The following is a 21,964-nucleotide window of genomic DNA, read 5'->3' on the forward strand; positions in this document are numbered from 1 at the left end:
TCCTGATTTACCCTGTTCTGCAGGAAGCTGTCCGATTATGTTGCTCTGGCTTTCCCTTAGGGTTGGCCAGCGAGACACACGTAGGAGCAGAAGCAAGGCACACAGAACAGAGGAGAGGGAGGTTTTGTTCCACCCACTGAAAGCTCTCTGTCAGACTACCTGATAGAACTGGCTGTGTTCCTTTGCCAAATGCCACAGCTCCCGTCAGAAAGCCATCTGGGGTGGTAGAGCTCACTGGTAGCGGCTCTCCACTGTCTTGGCTCTAGGGGCACTTGCCAGTATTTTGTTAATTTCTCTCAACCCGATGCACCTGTGTAAAGAGTTCCCCTACTGACTTATCTTCAATTGACGATGAAGGTGATAAATGATGATTAATGATGATCCCTGTGATGGCTAGTGTTAATTGACAGGCTCTACACCAGTGCTTCTCAACATGTGGGTCATGACCCCTTTGGAGCTCAAAGGACCCTTTACAGTGGTCGCCTAAGACCATTGGAAAACACAGATATTTACATTCTGATCCCTAACAGTAGCAAAATGACAGTTATGAAGTAGCAATGAAAATAATGTTATGGTGGGGGGAGGGGTCAGCACAACCTGAGGAACTGTATTAAAGGTTGCAGCATTAGGAAGGTGGAGAACCACTGCTCTCGGTTCACCTAGGAGACAAGCCTCCAGGCACACCTAGGCATGGACTATTAAGATTAGGTTAGTCTTTGGGCATGTCTGTGAACGTTTATCTTGATTAAGTTAATTGAGGTGGGGTAGCCCCGTTCCCTGGGCTGGGGTCCTGGGATACAGCAGAAGGAGGCTAGCTGAGCACAATATTCCTTGCTCTCTGCTTTCTGACTGTGCATGTGACCAGATGCCTCAGGCATCGCCTGCCATGGACTGCGAACCACAAGGAGCCTTTTCTCTTTTCACTTCTTCTTTTTTTGTTATGTGCATTGGTGTTTTTGCCTGCATGTATGAATGTGTGAGGGTGTTGGGTCCTCTGGAACTAGAGTTCCAGACAATTGTGAGCTGCCATGTGGGTGCTGGGAATTGAACCCCAGTCCTCTGGAAGAACAGTCAGTGCTCTTAATTACTGAGCTCTCTCTCTCTCTCTCTCTCTCTCTCTCTCTCTCTCTCTCTCTTTCTGTGTGTGTGTGTGTGTGTGTGTGTGTGTGTGTGTGTGTGTGTGTGTCTGTCTGTCTGTCTGTCTGTCTGTCTGTCTCTGTCTCTCTTTCTTGTTTTTTCAAGACAGGGTTTCTCTGTGCAGCCCTGGCTGTCCCGGAACTGGCTCTGTAGACCAGGCTGGCCTCGAACTCACAGAGGTCCACCTGGCTCTGCCTCCTGAGTGCTGGGATTACAGGCATGCACCACCACCGCCCGGCTCTGCCTTTTCTCTTGTAAGTGGTTTTTGTCAGGGTGTTTCATCATGGCAGCGTGACAAGCAGCTACTAACATGACTCCTTTGAGTGCTGCTTGCAGTCTGAGCCCTGACAGTATAGCACCCTGGGTTTTCAGAAACTTCAACCACCTCGTTTTTTTAAAAGATTTATTTATTTATTATGTATACAGTGTTCTGTCTGCATATATGTCTGCAGGCCAGAAGAGGGCACCAGATCTCATTACAGATGGTTGTGAGTCACCATGTGGTTGCTGGGAATTGAACTCAGGACCTCTGGAAGAGCAGTCAGTGCTCTTAACCGCTGAGCCATCTCTCCAGCCCGCTCCTCAATTTTTTGTCACTCACGTCTTCCTTGGAAGGAGCACCCACCTTTCTGACTTGGGACCCCTGCTGTGGGAAGAGTGGGCTTTGCTTCAGATTGTAAGTGCAAGCAAGGGCTTCAACCTGTCCAATCAGAGGGATGCATCCTGCTGCCTCCAGTGATGAACTCGGAGGTTAGCCTGGGTCCCCATCAGAATGCTGAGTGACAGCGCTGGGAAAGAGAAGCCCTCTTGTTTTCTGTAAGACTCCAGCCCAAGATGCTGTCAGAGAGTGCATTGTTTATGTTGATTTCAAGAAAGAAAGCAAGACTAAGGAGACAAGGCTGAGTCTCAGTTAAATACTATTCATGTTGAGTAAGCCCCTAGGTCCAGCTATCCCTAAAGTCCAATCTACTCCTGGATTTTTCCCGCCCTATTAAATTCCCCTTTTCTGTCTAACCCACTGTGCTTGAGTCTTCTGTCACTTGCAAGCAAGCATGATAACAGATAGAGAAATACGTAAAATTCATACTTGTTCTTTGCAAGAAAACAGCAACCACCTCTATCTAAGAAATGGGGTAAAGAAAAAGGATGCTTTTTCAAGTGATACAGGGTAGCCTTAAGAAATTAAAAGAAAGGCGGCAAGGGCAGGTTTGGGAAAGGAAATGTGCCATGGTGGTTCCTGGGGATTGAGAGAACGAATAGACGGTGGCATTAGGTCACTGCTCTGGAATAAGCCAGGACTGACCAACTGCCACCCAGGGATACTTTGCTCAAGATTCACATCAGCATGAAACTGGGGAGGGAGGAAGTGGACAGATAGGAGTGGGGCCACAGAGGGGGACAGAGACCCCGGAATGATTGGTTTGTATTTGAGAAGTTAAAAACAAAGTCATGCTTAGCAAACATGGGGAAAGGAAGGAACTCGGCTCTGGTGACCTCATTCTCTCCCAGACACAAAGAGACAGTGACCCAGGGGAATTCCAGCTGTCACCAGGTTGCACTAGCCATGGTGGAGAAAACCCAGAGAGTCAGAGGCATTCTCCATCACATGGGCACTGTCCAGGACCCAGAGGGAGAGGAATGATAGCTTTTTAGTGAAGCGAATTGAAGTGGCCAGTTGCACTCTCCTCACCGGAACCTTATGGGCCCACAGCCCACTTAAGGGCTTCCTATACAGCCACACTGTTTTCTGGCCCCTCCTCCTTCCACACAGAACAGGTGTTTGCCAAAGTGCTAGGCTGAGAACAGCAGAACCATGACAAAACTCCAGAATTTTTGATGGTATGTGTGTAGTGTATGTGTGTGTGTACTGGTGTGTGCACATGTGTAAGCTTTTAAATGTGGAGGCCCTAAATGTTGAATGCCTTCATCAGATAATCTCATCATATTTTTTAAAAAGATTTTATATTATTATTGTTGTTGTTTTTATCATTGACAGGGTCTCACTATCTAGCTCTAGCTGGCCTAGAACTTGCTGTATAGACCAGGCTGGCAATGAATTCACAGGGATGGCTCTGCCCCTATTTTCTGAGTGCTGGGCTTGCCGATTTGCACCACCATACTTGGCAATTTTTATTATAATTAATTATGGGTATGTGTGTAAGTGTAGTGCACATGAGTGCATGTTCCTATAGAGGAGGAATCTAGAGTTACAGGCAGTTGTGAGCCATCTGACATGGACACAGGGAATCACACTCAGGTCCTATAGATGAGAATGAGCAAGCTCTTAATCACTGAGCTATCTCTCTGGCCCCCTCAATATTATTATTATTATTATTATTATTATTATTATTATTATTATTGTTACTATTATTGAGACAGTGTCTCTCACTGGCCTAGAGCTGGCTAAGTAAGTTAGGCTAGCTGGCTAGTGAGCCTCAGTGACCCATTGTCTCTGCCTCCCCAGCACTGAGACTAGACACACGCTACCCACCTGGGTTTTTGCACTATTCTGGCTGGTCCGGCCTCCCCGTCCTAAGTTCCAGAACTTACATTGAAATACTCTCTGGTTGGTCCACAGCTGCTTCACAGGAGATCTCGACCCACTAGTGGACTCCACTCCTTCAGTGCACAGCCAGTGGTGGCAAGTGAGGAATGTGAACCAAAACAAAGGTTAGAATCCTAATTTTGTTGCTGATGAGCTTTGTGATAACGGACAAGCTGTTCCCCTTCTTGAGCCTCTATTCACTACCAAGAAGTAATGATACCTACTGAAATTCTGTTGTCTATGCACCAGTATGGTTCAAGTGGTTCTGGAAAACATCAAAATACTTCCGAACTAATTGGCAAACAGATGACCACAGCCTTTGGCACCTCATCACTTTAACTTCTCCTTTGCCTGTCCCCATTTGATCCAAGAAGCCAAGTGTTAACTTTGGCCAAACAGAGACTTGAGACCTTCATCTAACCCTAAAGCCACCATCCACCTCGGCTGGTTGTTTTAGGGTTTTTATTGCTGTGATAAGGAACTATGACCAAAATCCAAACCAAAAAGCTTTGGAGAGGAAAAAGTTTATTTCAGTTTACAACTCTCAAGCCACACTCCATCACCAAGGTCAGGACAGGAACCTGGAGGCAGGAACTGAAGCAGAAGCTGTGAAGGAACACTCCTTTCTGTCTTGCTCCTAAAGGCTTGCTCAGTCTACATTCTCACACCACCCAGGACCACCTGCCCAGGCATAGCACCACCAACAGTAAGCTGGATCTTCCCACATCAGTCATTAAGAAAACGCTCCTAAAAGCTTGCCAAGAGGACAGTCTGGTGGGCACATTTTCTCAATTGAGGTTCCCTCTTCCCAAATGATTCTAGCTGTGTCAAGTTAACAAAACACTAGCCAGCACACTAGTAGTGTAAGAACCTAAGTGGGTTGTTGCCTTGTTAGTTAGTTAGTTAGTTAGTTAGTTTGTTTGTTTTAAGACAGGGCTTCTCTGTGTAGTCCTGGCTGTCCTGGAACTCACTATGTAGACCAGGCTGACCTCAAACTCGATCCACCTGCCTCTGTTCCCCAAGTGCTGAGATTAAAGGTATGCACCACCACTGTCCAGCACTGTTGCCTATTTTTAATATCGCCCTTGAGTGTGGTCATCTTTGAGATTGAGATGACACAGGTAAAGAACAGCAGAGTCTGAGAACTGGGCGGTGGTAGCGCATGCCTTTAATCCCAGCACTTGGGAGGCAGAGGCAGGCGGATCTCTGAGTTTGAGGCCAGGCAAGTCTACACAGAGAAACCCTGTCTCAAAAAACAAACAAACAAAAAGCAATGGCAGAGTCTGGCACAGAGCAAAGCAACCCAGTCCACACCAGCTGCTACTACTTTAAACAGCAAACCCTAGGACAGGAGCTCAGGGTCAAGCACTGTGAGCAGGTGCAGATGGGTTGGGATTGGCGGCTCAGGAACAGTAGGGGCCCCAAGATGGTTCCAAGGCAAGGCTGCCTAGGCAATGTGATCCAGGAAATGGGTATAGTCAGGACAGCCACATACTGTTGAGAAGGCCTCACTGCACTTACTACTGCCCCTCTCTGTGATGCTAGGGTGTCTCCTTTCTCTAAGACAAGCCCCTCCTAGTAGACTTTACCTTTCAAAAACCAAAATTCAAATCTATGTTCACGTTATGCTTTGGACACAAAATAGCTCTCAAAAAGGTTGCTCCCTAAGGCCATGTTCAGAGGTAGAACTTTTGGAAAGCAGTTTGATCTTGAAGGCTTTACCTAATTGACGGATCCATCAGTGGATTATTGTGTTGTTTTTAAGGGAAGAACTTCCATGTTTGCATTTACAGGAAGACTTTTACAGCTTCTCTTTGTGACACCCGAATCACCAACATTACTATTCTGGTTGGGACTATTAAGTAAGAAGAATTACTTAAACACACTCACTGCCATAGCTGGTCTCAGTGACTAAGGGGCAGATGGTGTATACAGAGTGGACACGCAGGACAAGCGGACGGTCTAACAGGACAGAAGGCTAGAAAAGAAAGACAGGGAATGTCGTGATAGTGATCAGAACAGCCCACAACTTAAAACTTATTGATCCCACATTTCTGGAATTTTCCATTTGGTGTTTTGGGGCTTCAATTGACAGTAGGGAATGGAAATTATGGACACTAAAGTCACAAATAAGGATGGATTCCTGTACAGCTCTAGTACAAAGTCATCTTTCAGCAAAGTAAGCTATTGTTTAGGGGCTCAAGAGTCCAAGAGAAGCCCTCAGATCCCCCTATAATTCTAAAACAATGATACTTGATTCATCCTCCTCAAATCCCCCGCTGCTCCATTGAGTCTCTGGTACCAACTCCCACATTTTACAGAGTGGGAGGTCCAGGATGAAAAAGGACTTGCTTGAGATCCTGCGAGGGGCCCTAGAAACAGCCAGTCTCCTATCTGGCACTGTGGAGTTCCCAACCCTTTGTTACAACCCCAGAGAGGAGGCATACCCAGCTGCTAGGAAAACGGGACAGTGCACCTGGCTTAGGAGGAAATGGGATGGCTCATAAGGAAGACAAAGGTCCCACTGGTTTCCCCTCAGTGTGCTTAGTTTTCGAGTTCCTAAGACCAGTCCCAAAAGCTGGACCTTTGCTGGTAGCAGGCCTGTCCCCATCCCCCTATGTACTGCCCATCTCTACATTTGCTGCTTGGACTGAAATGCCGCCTCTTCTCCGCGGCTCTTTAGCATCTGCAATCCCATTTAACCAATCCCTACGCGTCCCGCCCCCACTTTTGATAGATCCCTTGAAGTCCCTCCTCCGCACGTGGCCCAGCCCAGGGTTCTCTGCTCCCTTTCGCCCAGAGTTTGGCATTAGAGCGCTCCTTTCCACCACCTTGGGTTGTGAGCTCTCCAACACCATCTCTGGCGACTGGGCGGGCTGTAGGGAGACCCCCAAGTACGGGAAGGAGGCGTTTTCGCTGCCCTGAAACCTTCCAGACCCGCTCAGTGTAAACCGCCTCCGGTTTGTGTCAACATCCGAGGCCGGAGACTGGCGGCGGCTGGGAACCGGCTCCATCCGAGCAACGGGAATGAGGGAGGGTGGGGAATGGAGTGGTTCTTGGGGTACGTAGAAGGATCCTTCTGGAAGGGAACCAAAGAGTCCTTTTGGGGGTCCTCGAGAAGAAAGAATAGAGCTTGAGAACGGATCTGATTAAAGTTGTAGGGGTGGCTGGCGGGAGCCCACGCCCTCATGTGTCTAGGTAGAAGGTACTTCCCCATCCACCCAGCTCTTGCTGCACCCACCCTCCCCTCTGCTTCGTGGTAGGTAGTGGTGAGGGGGGAGGCGGGGATGCAAAGGCCAGAGCTCCTGACCACCCAATCTCCTCCTTCCTTCACCCTGCCACTCTGCGGCTCCTCATTGATTCCCTCCAGATTCGAGTAGGACACGGGATGGGGTCGCATCTTGTGAATCACCAACTCTCCTACCCCCACCCCCGCTAGGGCCCAGGAAGAGAAGGCTTAGAGATTCAACTGTGGTTCTTCTGTTCCCATAGCAACGGTGCGGTTGGTTTTTTTTTTTTTTTTTTTTTTTTTTTTTCCGAATCCACTTTAATCATCCGTACTTTTCGCTCCAAACTGTGACCCAGGCTCTGAGCCCCAGGGTTGAGTGACAGATGGGGGTACAGCCCTCTGCAATCCTGGCGACTCGGGGAAGGTCAGCGCGGGCGGACGGGCGGGGCGCGCTGTTGTGGCCCAGACTCACAGGCCACCCCATCCCCACCTGAAACTCTGGCTGTCACTCGGTGCCAGCTGAGCCTATGGATGTCCAAGGTTCTTGAGAGGGGGCGGGCCTTATGCAAATCGTGTCTCCTTCGAGAAGCACATAGTGATACAAGAGCTCGGGAGGCGGCTCCGACGCGGACCTTACAGAGCCCGGCGTCCGCCTGCTAGCCAGCGTGGTCCCAGCGGCCGCCCAGGCTCAGAGCCATCCAGCGAGTCAGCGAGCGGCCTCAGGTAATGCGGGTAGGGCAGGGCCCTCGGGGCAACCCCGCGGGCCGGAGGCCCTGAGTCCCTCCTCCTCCGCGTTCCCCTCCCATCCTCAGCTGCTCACATCTATCTTCCTGACCCTGGGTCTGTCATAGGTGGACAGCCATCTGGAGGGCCCGCCTTGGGCAAGGGACCTTCACTTCAAGCCGGGTCCCCTGTTCAAGGAAGGTGGTACGGCTGCCTTCTTACCCCCAGCTCAGGTAAGAACAACCATTCCTCAGACCCCAGTGCAAACACACACAACACACAAACACACACACACACACACACACACACACACACACACACACACACACACACGTGGGGGTGTGGTATCGCTGGTGCTGGTGGAGGGTTTCAGTCACCCTGTCTCCTGTTGCCGCTGGAGATGGAGGTCTGCCTAGCCCCGTGGAAACCTCCACCTGGAGGTAGCCCACACCCACACCAACAGTTCAGTCGTTCACACCTCGGGGTCCTGTTCCCAAAGATACCTCCATAGCAAATTTATTCTCTGATCACACTGCCTCTGCCCTTATGCTGACGAAGACCCCCAATGTCCTACCCCAGGCATATTCAGCAGCTCCCCTCTGGTAGCCCCCAACTAGAGATCCCATGCTCCGCCTCTTGTCTTCTCTGGAGCATGAGCCAGGGATGCTCCTTCCAGGAGACCACCCCACCGCTCCTGTCTCCACACCTCCTTAACTCCTCCGTTCTTTGTAATCGGCTCTACTCTGCCCTTTTGTGCCTAGTTGCCCCCTCTCTCAGCTTCCCGGTGTTTGTAGAGACGAAGCTCTACATCGTCTGGGTGGTCTCCTTCCCCTGAGTCTGAACCTGGAAGGAGAGGAGTCTGGTGCAACTCCTGCCTTTGCCTGTGTTGCCGCTGGACTTTAGCCAAGTCTTTCCCCTGTCCGATTCCTCGTGAGATGGGGGAAAGAGCGCGGCAGAGGGGGATTAGACGAGGTGGTCTTGAACAACCTTCCAACTCTGACATACTCTGGTCCCATGGCTAACTGTAGGAAAAGAAAGCTTAAACCATCAGGATATTTCTCAGAGGGGATCTGAGAAGCCCCAGCCCTCACTGTAGGGGCATCCTTTTTACTCAGGCCTCTCACACATCCTGCAGGGTCGTTCTCTTAAGGGTCTTCTCCAGACCACCAGAGCACCCTGGCATGAAAGCTCCAATTTGGAGGTGGCCAACCCAGCTCACATTGCAGGTGTCACTTTTGCCTCTTATTATGAAGGGGAGGAACAAGACCTGGCTGTTACTGCCATTGCTGCTGCTTGGAGAAGAGCAAAGGGAGGAGAGGGAAAGAGAAAATCTCCTGACCAGGGAGCTGCTGTCACCATGGCAACCGCCTCAGCACCAGCTCCTCCGAAGCTAGGCAAGGGGGTGGGATTATTGCCTCCTTCAGCCCTTCCTACCTTCACTTCCACCTCTCCACTTGAACCCCAGCCCTGAGCCCTCTAGAAGAAGCCCCTGAGCACAGAGAGGCAGAGGTTTAGAGCAAGGGATTGCCTCCTCAACTGGAGGTACAGTCTTCCAGAAGCCACCACCACTCCAGCAGAGCATGCTCCCAACTAGGCTCTGGTCTTTGCTTTGCAGCTGATGGGCTCCAGTTGACCTTGGGTGAACCTTTCCTTTCCCTGACTCTGGCTTCCATTGTCTCTGAAGTAGGCTTGATAGGAGATCACAGATAAATAAAACAGTGTGACATAGTACCACAAGGGCATGCTGCTCTTTTCTCATAACCTGAGTGGCATTCACTGAACATGACTGCATCCTAGGCTCTGTCTTCAAGCTTCCACAGGATGCTCATGTGCAGGCACAGAGGGAAAGCAGGAACCTATGGGAAGAGCTTTTAGAAGGCAGACAGGGACAGTGGGGGAAAGGCACCATTTCCCCTGTTCAAGATGCTCAGAAATAGTCAAAGTTCTGTTGGGCAGAAAGACCTGGGGACTCTCCCTGTTTCTGGTAGTACAAAGGCCTCCCTTGGCATCCTAGATCATTAGCTAAGGGTCAGGAGATGGTGTGTGTGTGAGGGTTCCACACCATCACCTCACAAGGTCTGCCTATGCTCAGAGTGCTGAACCCATGCTCTTGCCTGATCCCTGCCCATCTTGGAATGGGCAGATTGCCAGGAAGTAGGTGGAAGTGAAGAAGTGAAGGTGGCCTGTGTCTGCCCAGAGAAGAAAGGGCGGAGGGAGAGACACTATTTAAGCACATAGGTGAGGAGGGGTCTGGCTCTGAGATGCCTGGCTCAGGGGGAATAAGTGGTGATGAGGAGAGCAGTGGGTGGTGAAGATCAACAGGTGAGCAGCTTAAAAAAAGATTCTAGCTGGGTGGTGGTGGTGCATGCCTTTAATCCCAGCACTCGGGAGGCAGAGCCAGGCAGATCTCTGTGAGTTCGAGGCCAGCCTGGTCTCCAAAGCAAGTTCCAGGAAAGGTGCAAAACTACACAGAGAAACCCTGTCTTGAAAAAACCAAAAAAAGAAAAAAGATTCTAGATGATTCTGGAGTTTCAGAGGGTCTGGTCACGAGTGTGTGTGTGTGTGTGTGTGTGTGTGTGTGTGTGTGTGTGTATCTACCCTAGCCTTGAGGTGAGATTCTAGAAGATCCTGGAGCTTCAGGGTGTCACCTAAACCCTGCATTGTAACTAGGGGAGATCATCTCTTGGAACAGAGGTGTCAGGAGGAAGGCCCTTCCTATGGGACAGGTGAGCCCTGTGACTATGGACCTGGCTTGGCAACGAGCTTTGGCTGGCCTTCAGCACTGTGAGCGATATCCCTGCTCATGGACCTAGCAAAGGTTCCAGGAACATTTCAAAAGGAAAAAGCACGAGACTCTATGGCAAGCTGGACCTGGAGAAAAGGAAAAAATTTGAAAAGTCCATAGAGTCTGTTTCCTTCTCCTTATACCCCATCCCCAGAGGTGAAGGAGGGAGGGAGAGTCAGAGACAGAGAGAAGTCGGGGCAGAGAAGAAGTTCAAGTTGGGGCTGAATCTGGCTGTAGTTGTGTTGACTCAAAGTTGCTTGTGGGCATCCAATAGGATGGATAGATACTTTCTGCCTATCAGAGATTATGGGCTGCAGCTCAGGCAAAATGGTCCCACTGAGACCACAAGGTCAGAGCTATTTTTCCCAGAAGGCAGGTGGGGCTAGAGAAGGTCTGTGCCGAGAAAGAGGTCATGATGTAGAAAGCACAGGTCAAGCAGGTGGTCAGGATCCAGCCTGGATGCTCAGTGGAACTCCTCAACCAGCTGCCACTCCCGTCTAAGCCGCTACCCTCTGTCTTCTTTCTTTTGCTGAAATAAGGGGATGATCTCCAAGGGTGCTGCCTACTTAGACTTTCTGACAACTGAAGAGAGATGAGGGGGGTGTTTTCTGGTCCTCACTGGGTCTAGGGGCAAGTAGGGGCAGGGCACAGGTGAGGACCCCGAAGGCAGAAGGGTGAAAAGGTAGCACAGAAGAAAAAAGAAAAGGAGCAGAAGGCGAGGACCACACAGACACCATGACACAGAGAGACAAGTGTTCTCTGACAGATTTGCAGCCTCATACGTTGACACCCTCCTACACATAGACCCAGCCCCTCATGCAGACACTCAGGCACATCTTACAAGAGCCACGCGAGAAGTTCTGCCTCCCCCATCAGACACTTTTGCTTCTGGGTTTTCTAACTTCCTTATGCCTTGAGCTTACACCATCACTGGGGGAGGAGGCAGCTGAGGATGGTCCCTCACTTCTGCCTCCCGGTGGTCCATAGGCACCCTTGACTCTGGCACTGGTGCAATTCCAAGCTCCCAAAGATAGCATACTTCCCTTCCTTGGCTTCTGCTGTAGATCTTCATCTTCTGGGGGTGGAAGGTTTGTAGCTAGGGAAGGATGTTACCACCCTCATGGCTCCTTGATCTCATGACCCGGAAGAGGATCCTGAGGTCCAGAGATATCCTGTAACGGGGTCCATCTGCCTTGATTTCTGAGTTCATCTCATTCCTAAATACAGCCAACAAGGGCTGCCAATGCCCCCTTTGGCACCTCTCAGTCCATCCACATCTCTCCATTTGAAGTGTGTGCCAAGCCCCTCATATAGCTCACCACTCTCCCCCTCAAGTCATCTTTTATTAAAGATTTGTCTTTATTATTTTTAATGATGTGTAGGCTGTGTTTCTGCCTATGGGTATACACACATGAGTGCAAGTGTCCTGGGGGGGGCGGGGAGAAGAGGTGTCAGATGCCCTGGAAATTGTTGTGACTTGTAATCCTCTGGAAGAGCAGCAAGTGCTCTTAGCCACTAAGCCATCTTTTCCAGCTCCACCCTCAAGTCATCTTGCACATTGCAGCCGAAGGAAAATTCAAAAAAAAAAAAAAAAAAAAAAAAAAAAAAACCCTCTGGATTTCTAGGACATGGATCAGGACCTGGCATATTGTGAGTGTCCTGTGTTATGGAATGAATGTTAGCTTCCAAACTCTTGTTCTAAAACCTCCAGGTTGGCATGGATTGAAGGTTCTTTATAGACAGTCATCTACCTCATATGAGCTACTGAAGGCTGGCTTATCTTAGCTTTATCTTCATACCAAGTCCAGGCCCCCAACAAATGCTCAGGGAGTGAATGGGTTAATGAAAAGCAAAATGTAATCAGGGTCATCACTGCTCCAGGCTAGGACTTCTATTTGTACACAGGAAGGAAGGAGAGATGCTTCCTGTGTGGGGCCTCCAGGAAAGCCTGAAGGAAGAACTTGGGAAATGGTTCCTGGGGGACCTTGGTAGGAGAGAAGTCTCCCCAAGAGGGAGGGTGCTGAATGCAGACAGCCCTTGCTAGCAGGAAAACCAGCTGAGGCTTTATGCTAGGGACCTAGGGAATTATAAATGATGGGAGATGTGAGGACGAAGATTGGGTCATACTGGACCACAAGTCACTGAGGGGTCAGTTGCCACCAGGAAAGGCTGGAAATGTCCTGAGGTGCAGGGTGTTGTGAGGGAGAGGGAGTCAGTCCTGCTTGAGAAAAGTTTACCCAGTGAAAATCGGCTTCCTGTGAGAAGGAAGGCTGAGCATGTTGAAAGAAGGTGGGGCTTGGCTGATGTGGGTGGCCAGGGAAGAGGGGGAAGTGTTATGGAAAGAGGGATACTGACAAGAAGAAGAAGAAGAGCTCCTTATGGGAGAGAGAGGGTGGAGAGCCAGTTTGCCGCGGTGAGGTCCTCGCCTGGGCCATGTTGAGGGAGCTCTCCGTCCTGCAGGCCCACCATGGGGAAGAACAACAGCAAGCTGGCCCCCGAGGTGCTGGAAGACCTGGTCCAGAACACGGAGTTCAGCGAGCAGGAGCTAAAGCAGTGGTATAAGGGGTTCCTGAAGGACTGTCCCAGCGGCATCCTCAACCTGGAGGAGTTTCAGCAGCTCTACATCAAGGTGCCGGGTGGGGAGTGGCATCGGGGAGGGGGGTGGACGAGTACTGGGGACCAGAAGGATGGGGTAGACGGGGAGGGTGGGACTGTCGCTGCGCCCCAATAACCCGTACCCCTGCCTCAGTTCTTCCCTTACGGAGACGCCTCCAAGTTTGCACAGCATGCTTTCCGCACCTTCGACAAGAATGGAGACGGCACCATCGACTTCCGGGAGTTCATCTGCGCCCTCTCTGTCACCTCCCGTGGCAGCTTCGAGCAGAAGCTCAACTGGGCCTTTGAGATGTACGACCTGGACGGCGACGGACGCATCACGCGCCTGGAGATGCTGGAGATTATCGAGGTGCGGTGGGGCCAGTGTGGGCGACCAGTAGTATTCTTGAGCCTCAGGAGTCTCCTAGCTGCTCCCCAGTGTTCCCCCACTACAGTTCTGCAGGCCCCTTGCTCGATGTGTAACCCATGGAGTAGATGGTGTCAGGTACCCCATTTTCCTAGATGAACAAAGGGTTGCATGTGGCTGCCCTCAGTGAATCAAATCTAGGGTAACCAAGTTAATTCATTTGGTTTTCCAAGAAGTAAGTATTAAGGTCTGGAGAGATGGGTCAGCATGTAAAGGTGCTTGCTGCCAGGTCTCACTATCTAAATTTGACCCTGGGACCTCACACGGTAGAAGGAGAGAACCATTTCCTACACGTTTGTCCTCTGACCTCAGACAGACCATGGCGCGGGCTCTGGCGCTCTCTCCCCCCCCCCCCTCTCTCTCCCTCCCCCCCTCTCTCTCCCTCCCCCCCCCTCTATCTCTATCTCTGTGTAAATGTTTGGCTTTTTTTTTTTTTTTTTTAATTTTGCTTTAAAAAAATATTGAGTGTCTGCCATTTGCTTTCATAGGAGACTTCTAGTAAATCAGAAAGTACATTTAGGTCATGCCATGCAGTAAATGGTATATATATAAAAAAAAAAAAAAAAAAAAAAAAAAAAAAAAAAAAAAGCAAAGTAAAGGAAGAGAGCATGATGGAGGAAAATGGGGACGCTGACTCTAAAGACTGCAGAGTTAACCACCCAGGCAGGTGAAGTTGGGTTTGCATGGCTCCAGGTGTGGTAGGAGGCCAGGGCAGTAGTGGAGGTGTGACTGGAGGGGAGAACGTCAGAAAATGGACCCACAGAGAATGAGTTACATCCCATCAGTGGCTCAGGCTAGGGGAGAGGCATTGAGCACCTTCTGAGTGTGGAGAGCAGATGATGGAGGAGAGCATGGGCAGCAGAGACAGGGAGACCAATTAGGAGACTTCTGAAGAAATCCAGTCAGGAGCTAGTGGAGGTACCTTCCGGCATGCACTGTGGAAACGGTGGAAAGCAAGTCGACCTAGGGCCCATCACAGAACTGGAGTTGGAATGTGTTGTTGAAGGACTGGAGAGGAGGGAGAAGAATGATGTGAGAACTAAGCATGGTGATGCATGGTGACGCACTCCTGTAATCCCAACACTCAGGAAGCTGAGGTGGAAGGATGGTAAGTTCAAGGCTAGGCTGAGCAGCATAGTGAGTTCCAAGCCAACCTGGGCTACAGATGAAACATTGTCTCAACGAATTTAACAAAGAATGGCTTGAGGGTTTTTGTTTGTTTGTTTTTCTTTTAAATGTGGCAGGATGAAGTCATTACTTGTTGAGACAGAATTCTAGAGGTACAACAGGTGAGAAGTGGATCAAAGAGTTGAGTTTGAGACAAGATTCATTAAGATGCTCATTGATTGAGTGTGTTGGTACATGCCTTTAATCTCAGCACTCAGTAGGCAGAGGGAGGTGAATCTCTGTGAATTCAAAGCCAGCATGGTCTGCATAGTAAGTTCAAAGCCAGCCTTATCTACACAGTGAGTTGCAGGCCATTTAGAGTTACATGATGAGACCCTGTCTCAAAAAGAATTAGTGTGGGGTGTGTGTGTGTGTGTGTGTGTGTGTGTGTGTGTGTGTGTGTGTGCATGATGGGGAGGAGTGCATTACCACAGTGTCATGTGAGGTCAGAGAACAACTTCGTGGAGTTAGTTCTTTCCTTCCACGTGTATGTGGGTTCCAGAGCTCAAACTCAAATCATCAGGCTTGTGCAGCAAGCTCCTTACCAGCTGAGCCATCTAGCCAGCCCTAAAACGCCAGTCTTAACAACCAAGTGTCTCTCTCTAGTGTCTCCACCCTCCTCCAGTGTCCTCTGAGCCCAACCCCAGGTCCCTATTATTTGTCCTCAGTCCTCACTGCCCGTTGTGTGTTCATACCTCCGTCTTTGCTCCATCAGGCTATCTATAAGATGGTGGGCACCGTCATTATGATGCGTATGAACCAGGATGGGCTCACACCCCAGCAGCGTGTGGACAAGATCTTCAAGAAAATGGACCAGGACAAGGATGACCAGATTACGCTGGAGGAGTTCAAGGAAGCAGCCAAGAGTGACCCATCTATTGTGTTGCTGCTGCAGTGTGACATGCAGAAGTAGAGGCTGGTGGGGGGCAGGGCCCCTGGCTGGGACAGGCATGGCACCTCCCAACCTGATGTCCTCTCTGCTGGCCCGTCCCCAGGGGGAGGGGCATTCCAGCCTCATTCTCTAGGTCCCCCACTCCTCTGCCCAAGCCTTTCTCTCCTCAGTCAAGTTCCGTGAGGGACCACCTCATCCTGCAAAAGAGATGGGTCCTCTCAAGTAGCCTGTCCTCAAAGCGTCTGTCACTAGCTCCACCTCTAGCCTTGGCCTAGAACCAACATCCTTTGGGCTTAGGAGAGTTGGCTTTTGACCCAAGAAGCGAGGTTAAGGAGGGGCTGAGGGCTTGCTTCGAAATCCTGTTGTTCCCAGGATTCAGCTCTAAATACACAATGCGGTCCCAGAGGCTCCCAGTCAAAGGGCCAAACCGGGTCAATCCTTTCCAGATTCCTTGAGAGGTGGTCTCCGCCCCACCCCCTCGACTCTACCCGGCCCCTCTGGCCCCACCCTTGGGACCATCCATTGAGTCCTTTCTTCAGCTAATGCTTGTTGAGCACTCATTCAATGCCAGGCACCTGAAGGTGCTAAGAATATGGCTGTTTACAAAAACACATTCCATGCCCTCTGAAAGCTCACAGGGCAATGAGACAACTTCCAAGGGTGGAGGGCTTAGACAGGGTTGTGAAACACACTGAGACGAGGGTGCAAGGCAGCTGGCAGGTTCTTAGGACAAATGTGTCCTCCAGCTACCACCACCCAAAGCTGCAGAAAGACTGAAAAGCCTGAGGAAGTTTAGGTGCCACATGTGGGTAGAAGTTTTAAGAAAAATAAAAATTTATGTAATATTTATTTTTTTAGTGCCCTTTCAAAGAGCTAAGACCATTTTATTAGACTATTAATATATACTCTATATTACTTGGTTTCTTATAAAAAATGATTTAAATGAATATAAAAATGCTAATTTTCAAGGGGGGAAATGTTTGGGCCAAAGGGGTAGGGTTACCACCAGACTTTGAGAACATGCTCTCTCCCATCAGCAGTCTCTGCTGCTCCTGCTACTTCCTTCTATTTCCCTTTTTCAATTCCACAAGTGACTTTGTGTCACACACTTTGGGTGCTGGCGTCAGAGACGGAAACGAGGTTTATGTTGAGCAAGGGTAGTCTGTACCCCACATCTCAGAGGCTTGTTTCTGAGTTTGGTTTGGTTTCAGGGATTGGCTTGTTCTTTCACAGCCTCAGATAGAAGGAGCTAGAAGAAAAGGATCATCCAGCCACTGTTCAGGCTTCTGGGCTGCATTTATGGACCAAAAATATGTTGGGCGTACTCCGTGTGAAAGGCTTTTTCTAACCCCTCCACCCTAGATCTGCCAGGTAAACAAATCTGTCACCTTCCAAACTCACCAGCTCTGCTTTCTGAATCTTAGGGTCTGTGAGCTAACTATTGTGCTGCATGCTTTCCAGAAAAATCCACCTTGCTTCTTCTAGTTCTTCACTTTCCTTTCGCCTGTGCTTGTGATCAGGAGTTAGCGTTGATGTGCAGTGACAGTTGACTTCCTCTTGAACTGCTGTGAAACTGTCTCAGATGTTCTCAGCCAGGGTGGGAGTAGAGAATATGCTTGTGAAGCCGGGGTGTGTGGTGGCGGAGATTGCCCTGCAGGAAGGATGCTATTTGCCTCTCACTTCTGAGTGTTCACCTCCTTGCTGCTGGAAACTTTTGGAGATTCTCACCTGTGGTCCAAACTTCTGTCAGACCTTCCTTCTTATGGCATTGGGAGTAGCAAGACACCTTTTTTCTATCCTGCCTATCCAGGCCACATGGTAAGGCTGAGGGATTCATAGGCTCCGGTGATGCCAGCAGGTGTCTTATCTCGGGATGCTTCACAGGGCTGTTCCACAGCCCTCGTGAACCGCCTGTTAAATATGTCTTGCGCTGTCATCAGCACTGCAGATACAGAAATGTTCAACAGCCCGGCACAGCTGGGTCCTGAATTTTCTAGTGAAAAGCTTTTCCTGCCGCCCCCCTGTAATGATAAATCTAGAGGAACTCACCACGACGACACAGACACAGACTTTCTTGGCATTCAAAGGCTTGTATCTACTTGCATCTCATTTTGTCCTCACAGCTCAGAGAGACTGGGGTTTGGGGGGACCTTTACCCAGGCTTGGAAGCTAAGATTAAGGGTGGAGGGTGAGGAGGTCTCTCGAGTAAGAGAAGGTGGTCAGGAGATAACACAGTTGTTGAACTTGAACGCAAGGCTCTCTAAAAGGCTTTCCTCTGCCTCGTTCATTTCTGTGTCTGTTAGTCCAGATATTAACTGCAGGAAAAACTGACTTTTGTCTTTCAGAAGCTTCCTGCTAAGAAGCTTCTGAGGCTATGGTCTTCCAAAAAGGAGGAGGAGCTTGGAGTCTCCATTTTCAAGCATCCTCTTTTCTGCTTCTGGGCAGCTTTGCTGTTCTTGGGGGCTGCTAACCAAATCCCGGAAGCATCTAACATTTTCTTCCCCACTCTCTTCCTTCCTGAGAGAACTGCTTTTGTTTTTTCTAAGCTGGTAGGCAAGTTCTGTCCCTGAGACTGATCACTCCAGGGTTCTGGCTGCCTGCTCATGGGCAGTATTTGCTACTTAGGCCAAGGGTTTCAGAGTACTCAACAGGCCCCAAACTGTTTCTGCCTTCCTGCTGATGGAGGAGCCACAGGCAGGTTAGGCCTTGCTCCCACACTCTCTCAGGTGTCTAGAGCATTGTATGCCCAGGAGACCATGTGGTAGAGCACCCATCCCTGCCTCGAGAAGAGAGATAGGGCTCCCATCTCTGCTCCAGCTTGAGAAGCAATTACCATGAAGCTCAGGGTTAGCAGAGATCTATGCATGAAAACATACAGGCAGTTAAAACATTGATCTATCCGAGTTCTCCTTTGAGGTTTTATATCCTCTTACAGAAATTCTGTGACTCACAGTGGTTCCAGATTCAGCCTCCTCATACCTGCTGTTCTCATTCATCCTTTCTGGCTAAGGGATGAGACCCTTATTTCTCATCCCTAAAAATCATCAGCGTAGGCTGCTTCGCTCAGGTGCCACGACAGACAGCCCCTACAGCTGCATAGTTACTAACTTCCCTTTAAAATTAAGAAGAAAACAAAAACAAGCCCATCAGCAAAGGCACTAATTCTTCTCTGCCCTGGCAATGACAGAGCCTCAGAAACAGAAATCCATTTTCCACTGGAGGTCATGAGAGCAAGGAGAGAGTGTGATCTGATCCTCCTAGGCTGGGCAGTAGTAGGCTGACACTGTAAATAGTTTTACACAAAATTTCAGTAAATCGAAAGTTATTTCCTGAAGATCCACCCTGGGTGAGGCTTTGTGTTGACTTTAGAAATCACCATGGGGTTTAAAAAAAAAAAAAATACATTTCTTACATAGCTCCTTCATTGTTCTTAAAGAAAGACATAATTCATGTGCTCAATTTTAAAGTCTTAGAAAAACATGGTTTGGTTTTGGTTTTTTTTTCCCTAGACTTTCCAGGGTTTTCTCTTAGCTTTGTCAGAGTGTGGGGACAGGGCGGGGCCTCCCAGGAGGCACGGATCTCTCTGCAAGGTGGAGGCTGGCCAGGTCTAGGGCCTTCCCAGCAGCAGCAGTGAGGAAGCATACATGTTCCCTCCAGATGTACCGCTTCTAGCTGTGCCCACAGCAACCGTCTTCACTGGTCAATCCTGTGCCGCGTGGTGTGCATTTTCCCCACTGACAATGAATAAAAGGTGTGACTGTGCAAACTTCCTGTCTTCCCTGAGCTAGCTGGGCAGGGCCAGGGTGGGGCAGAGGGAAACAGGCCCAGAAGAGTTCCTCCTTGGGCCAAGCTAGGTCCTCCGTCTAGTGGGGAATCAAGTCATATAACATAGCGGCCCATTTAAGCAACTTCAAAGAAAGAAGGGAAACAGATCATAAAGGGTCCCAGTGGCAGGCAGTTCAGGACATGTGGGTCAGGCTGGGGATGTAGCTCAGTAGAGTACTTACTCAGCATGCACAAAGCCATGGGTTCAGTCCTCCACACTGCTTAAAATGGATATGGTGGCACATGCCTGTAATCCCAGTATTTGGGAGGTGGAAGCAGGAGGATTAAGAGTTCATGGTCATCCTAGACTATTTTACTAAGATCAAGCCGGGTCTAGGATACATGAGTCCTTGTTTAAGAAGCAAAAATATATAAATCTGGGCTTGGAGCTGGAGAGATGGCTTGGCGGCAGTTAAGAGCACTGGCTGGACTTCCAGAAGTCTGAGTTCAATTCCCAGCAACCACATGGTGGCTCACAACCATCTATAATGGGATCTGATGCCCTCTATTGTCATGCAAACACACATGCAAATAGAACACTCATATGCATAAAATATGTAAATAAGCAAATCTTTAAAAAAAAAAAAAAAAGATCTTGGCCTCCAAACTAGAACTGGTAACTGTGGCAACTGTGCCTCTCTCTTTTCAACCATGGGATCATGGGCTTTCAGTTTCTGGGTAATTACTTTGTAGTGTTTGTTTGTTTGTTTGTTTGTTTGAAACAGGGCCCCACTCTGTAGCCCAGCCTGGCCTTGCTCTCCTAATCCTCCTTTGGCCTTCTGAGCTCTGGGATTATAGGAGTGTTCCACCATTCCTGGAAGGATGTTAATGGCAGGAGACATTGGTAGAAAGCATACCAAGAATCCAAATGAGTGGATAGTAACTGATGGTCAGGAGCCAGGCGATGGTCCATATGTTGTTTGGGGGCAAATTAAGAAAAAGGCACTCTTCTGAGTGAAAGTACATATGCAGCTAAGCAGCAAAAGCACCTTTGAATTCACTAGAAAAACATGGTCAGGCATGGTGATGCTCGCTTTTAATCCCAGCACTCAGGAGGCAGAGCCAGGCGGATTTCTGTGAGTTTGAGGCCAGCCTGGTCTACAGAGTGTGTTCCAGGAAAGCCAGGTCTACACAGAGAAACCCTGTCTCAAAAAACAAAAACAAACAAACAAACAAAAAACAGTAGAGCACAGGATGGACTTCAGTCCTCACCTGGCCTGCTGGTCAGAATCATTGCAGTATAAACCTGTTCCACCATCCACAGGAACCCAGCCTAATCCTCGAGAGTTCCCACACTGACCCAGATGTGTAGGAGCAGCGTGGGAGGAAGTGGTGAAATGTTCTTTTCAGAATCCCCCCTCAACAGCCAGAGGGGCTCGGGGGGCAGTGGCAGGTAGGGGGAGCGGCTTCCTTCTGAGACGCTCCATTGCTTTTACAAGGGTTTCCTCAAGGACACCTGGAGAAGGCAGCTTTCTTGGCAGGAAGCAATTAGGACAGAGAAGGCGGCTGACCTGCCTCAGGGTAACCATGAACCAGAGGAGGTGGCTCAGAAGCCTGACTCAGAGAAGCCCAAGAACCCAAAGTTGCTGTTCCCAATAGAAGCCACACTACAGGTCGGGAAGTCCACTCCCCTGTCCTGGGCTGCCTTCTTGTCAAATCCCTCAATCTCTCGCCAGGCAGGTGGATGCACCTCCTGCTTCCAATCTTGCTATCTGCCTCAGCTACAAGCCAGGGTGACCTTTGAAAAGCACCCTTCCTATCATGTTACCCTTTCAGGGGCCCTTCCCCTGAATTATGATCTGTTACTTAAATACCCCTCAAGGCCCTGTGTGATAGGCACCAGCTGACCTTAGAAGCCTTGATCTTAATTTCACATTTTCCTCCAGCACCCTGTGCTGGAGCCACCCTGGATCCCTTCCCTGGGGTCTCTTAGGCCTATGTAGTCCCATAAGCCATTGCTCCTTTCTGGGCCACTGGTTCCCCTCAATCTTTGTGAAGCCTTGCGATCCTCCAACAACAGCCTCTCATGTTTACACAGTCCATCCCAGTCAGCAGACCTTCCTGTGTGGTTCCCAGGTAGCCAGGCCAAACACATTTATATTGGTGAAATTATTAAGGCCACTCCACGTAGTTAAAAGGGAGGTTTATTTTGTGGGGTAACTTACAAATGAAGGGGTAGGTCGCAGAGTCTGGCAAAGGTATAGGGTAGTCCGGCAGCGTTCTCTGGAGAACTCTGCTCGGTCCACCTCTAGCGTCCCGCGTCCCGGAACCAAGAGAGCAACCTCCTCCTGCTCCTCGATCTTCCGCTCCCTCCTCTGCCCCGCCTTGTGGGCGTGATCATTACTGAAGCCTCAATGGGTGTTGGAACTTCCAGGCCAATGCTGGGATGGCTACCCACTACACATTTAAGTCTCTCTAATGGTTTGGATATGAAGTAGGGACCTAGCTAGAGAAAGTAGGTCACCAGGGGTGGGTCCTTGTGGGTACAGTGTCCCTCGTCACCTTCCCTGCCCCTCTGGTCCACATGAGAAGTGTCCCACTCCCAGGACACTCTGCCTCTTCGTGGAATCAGAAACAGCAGGTGTTTGTTCCAGCTTTGCTGGATTGTCTAAAACTATAAACCAGAGTCAAATCTTAAG

General features: G+C 49.6%; 1 protein-coding gene across 2 annotated transcripts; it reads left to right on the forward strand.

Annotated features, from left to right (window-relative positions):
- Positions 1-7,319: 7,319 nt before the first annotated feature.
- Hpcal4 (hippocalcin like 4) lies at positions 7,320-19,266 on the forward strand. Of its 2 annotated transcripts, XM_036178795.1 has the most exons (5): positions 7,320-7,634; positions 7,763-7,867; positions 12,880-13,048; positions 13,169-13,384; positions 15,324-19,266. In XM_036178795.1, the coding sequence occupies exons 3-5, from the start codon at positions 12,887-12,889 to the stop codon at positions 15,519-15,521; spliced, it is 576 nt and encodes a 191-aa protein (XP_036034688.1). In that variant the 5' UTR covers positions 7,320-7,634; positions 7,763-7,867; positions 12,880-12,886; the 3' UTR covers positions 15,522-19,266. The 2 variants fall into 2 exon arrangements, with proteins under 2 accessions (XP_036034688.1, XP_036034689.1); XM_036178796.1 differs by lacking the exon at positions 7,763-7,867.
- The last annotated feature ends 2,698 nt before the right edge of the window (positions 19,267-21,964 follow it).

The sequence above is a fragment of the Onychomys torridus genome, chromosome 2 (genome assembly GCF_903995425.1).
Source record: "Onychomys torridus chromosome 2, mOncTor1.1, whole genome shotgun sequence".
Classification (NCBI taxonomy): Eukaryota; Metazoa; Chordata; class Mammalia; order Rodentia; family Cricetidae; genus Onychomys; species Onychomys torridus.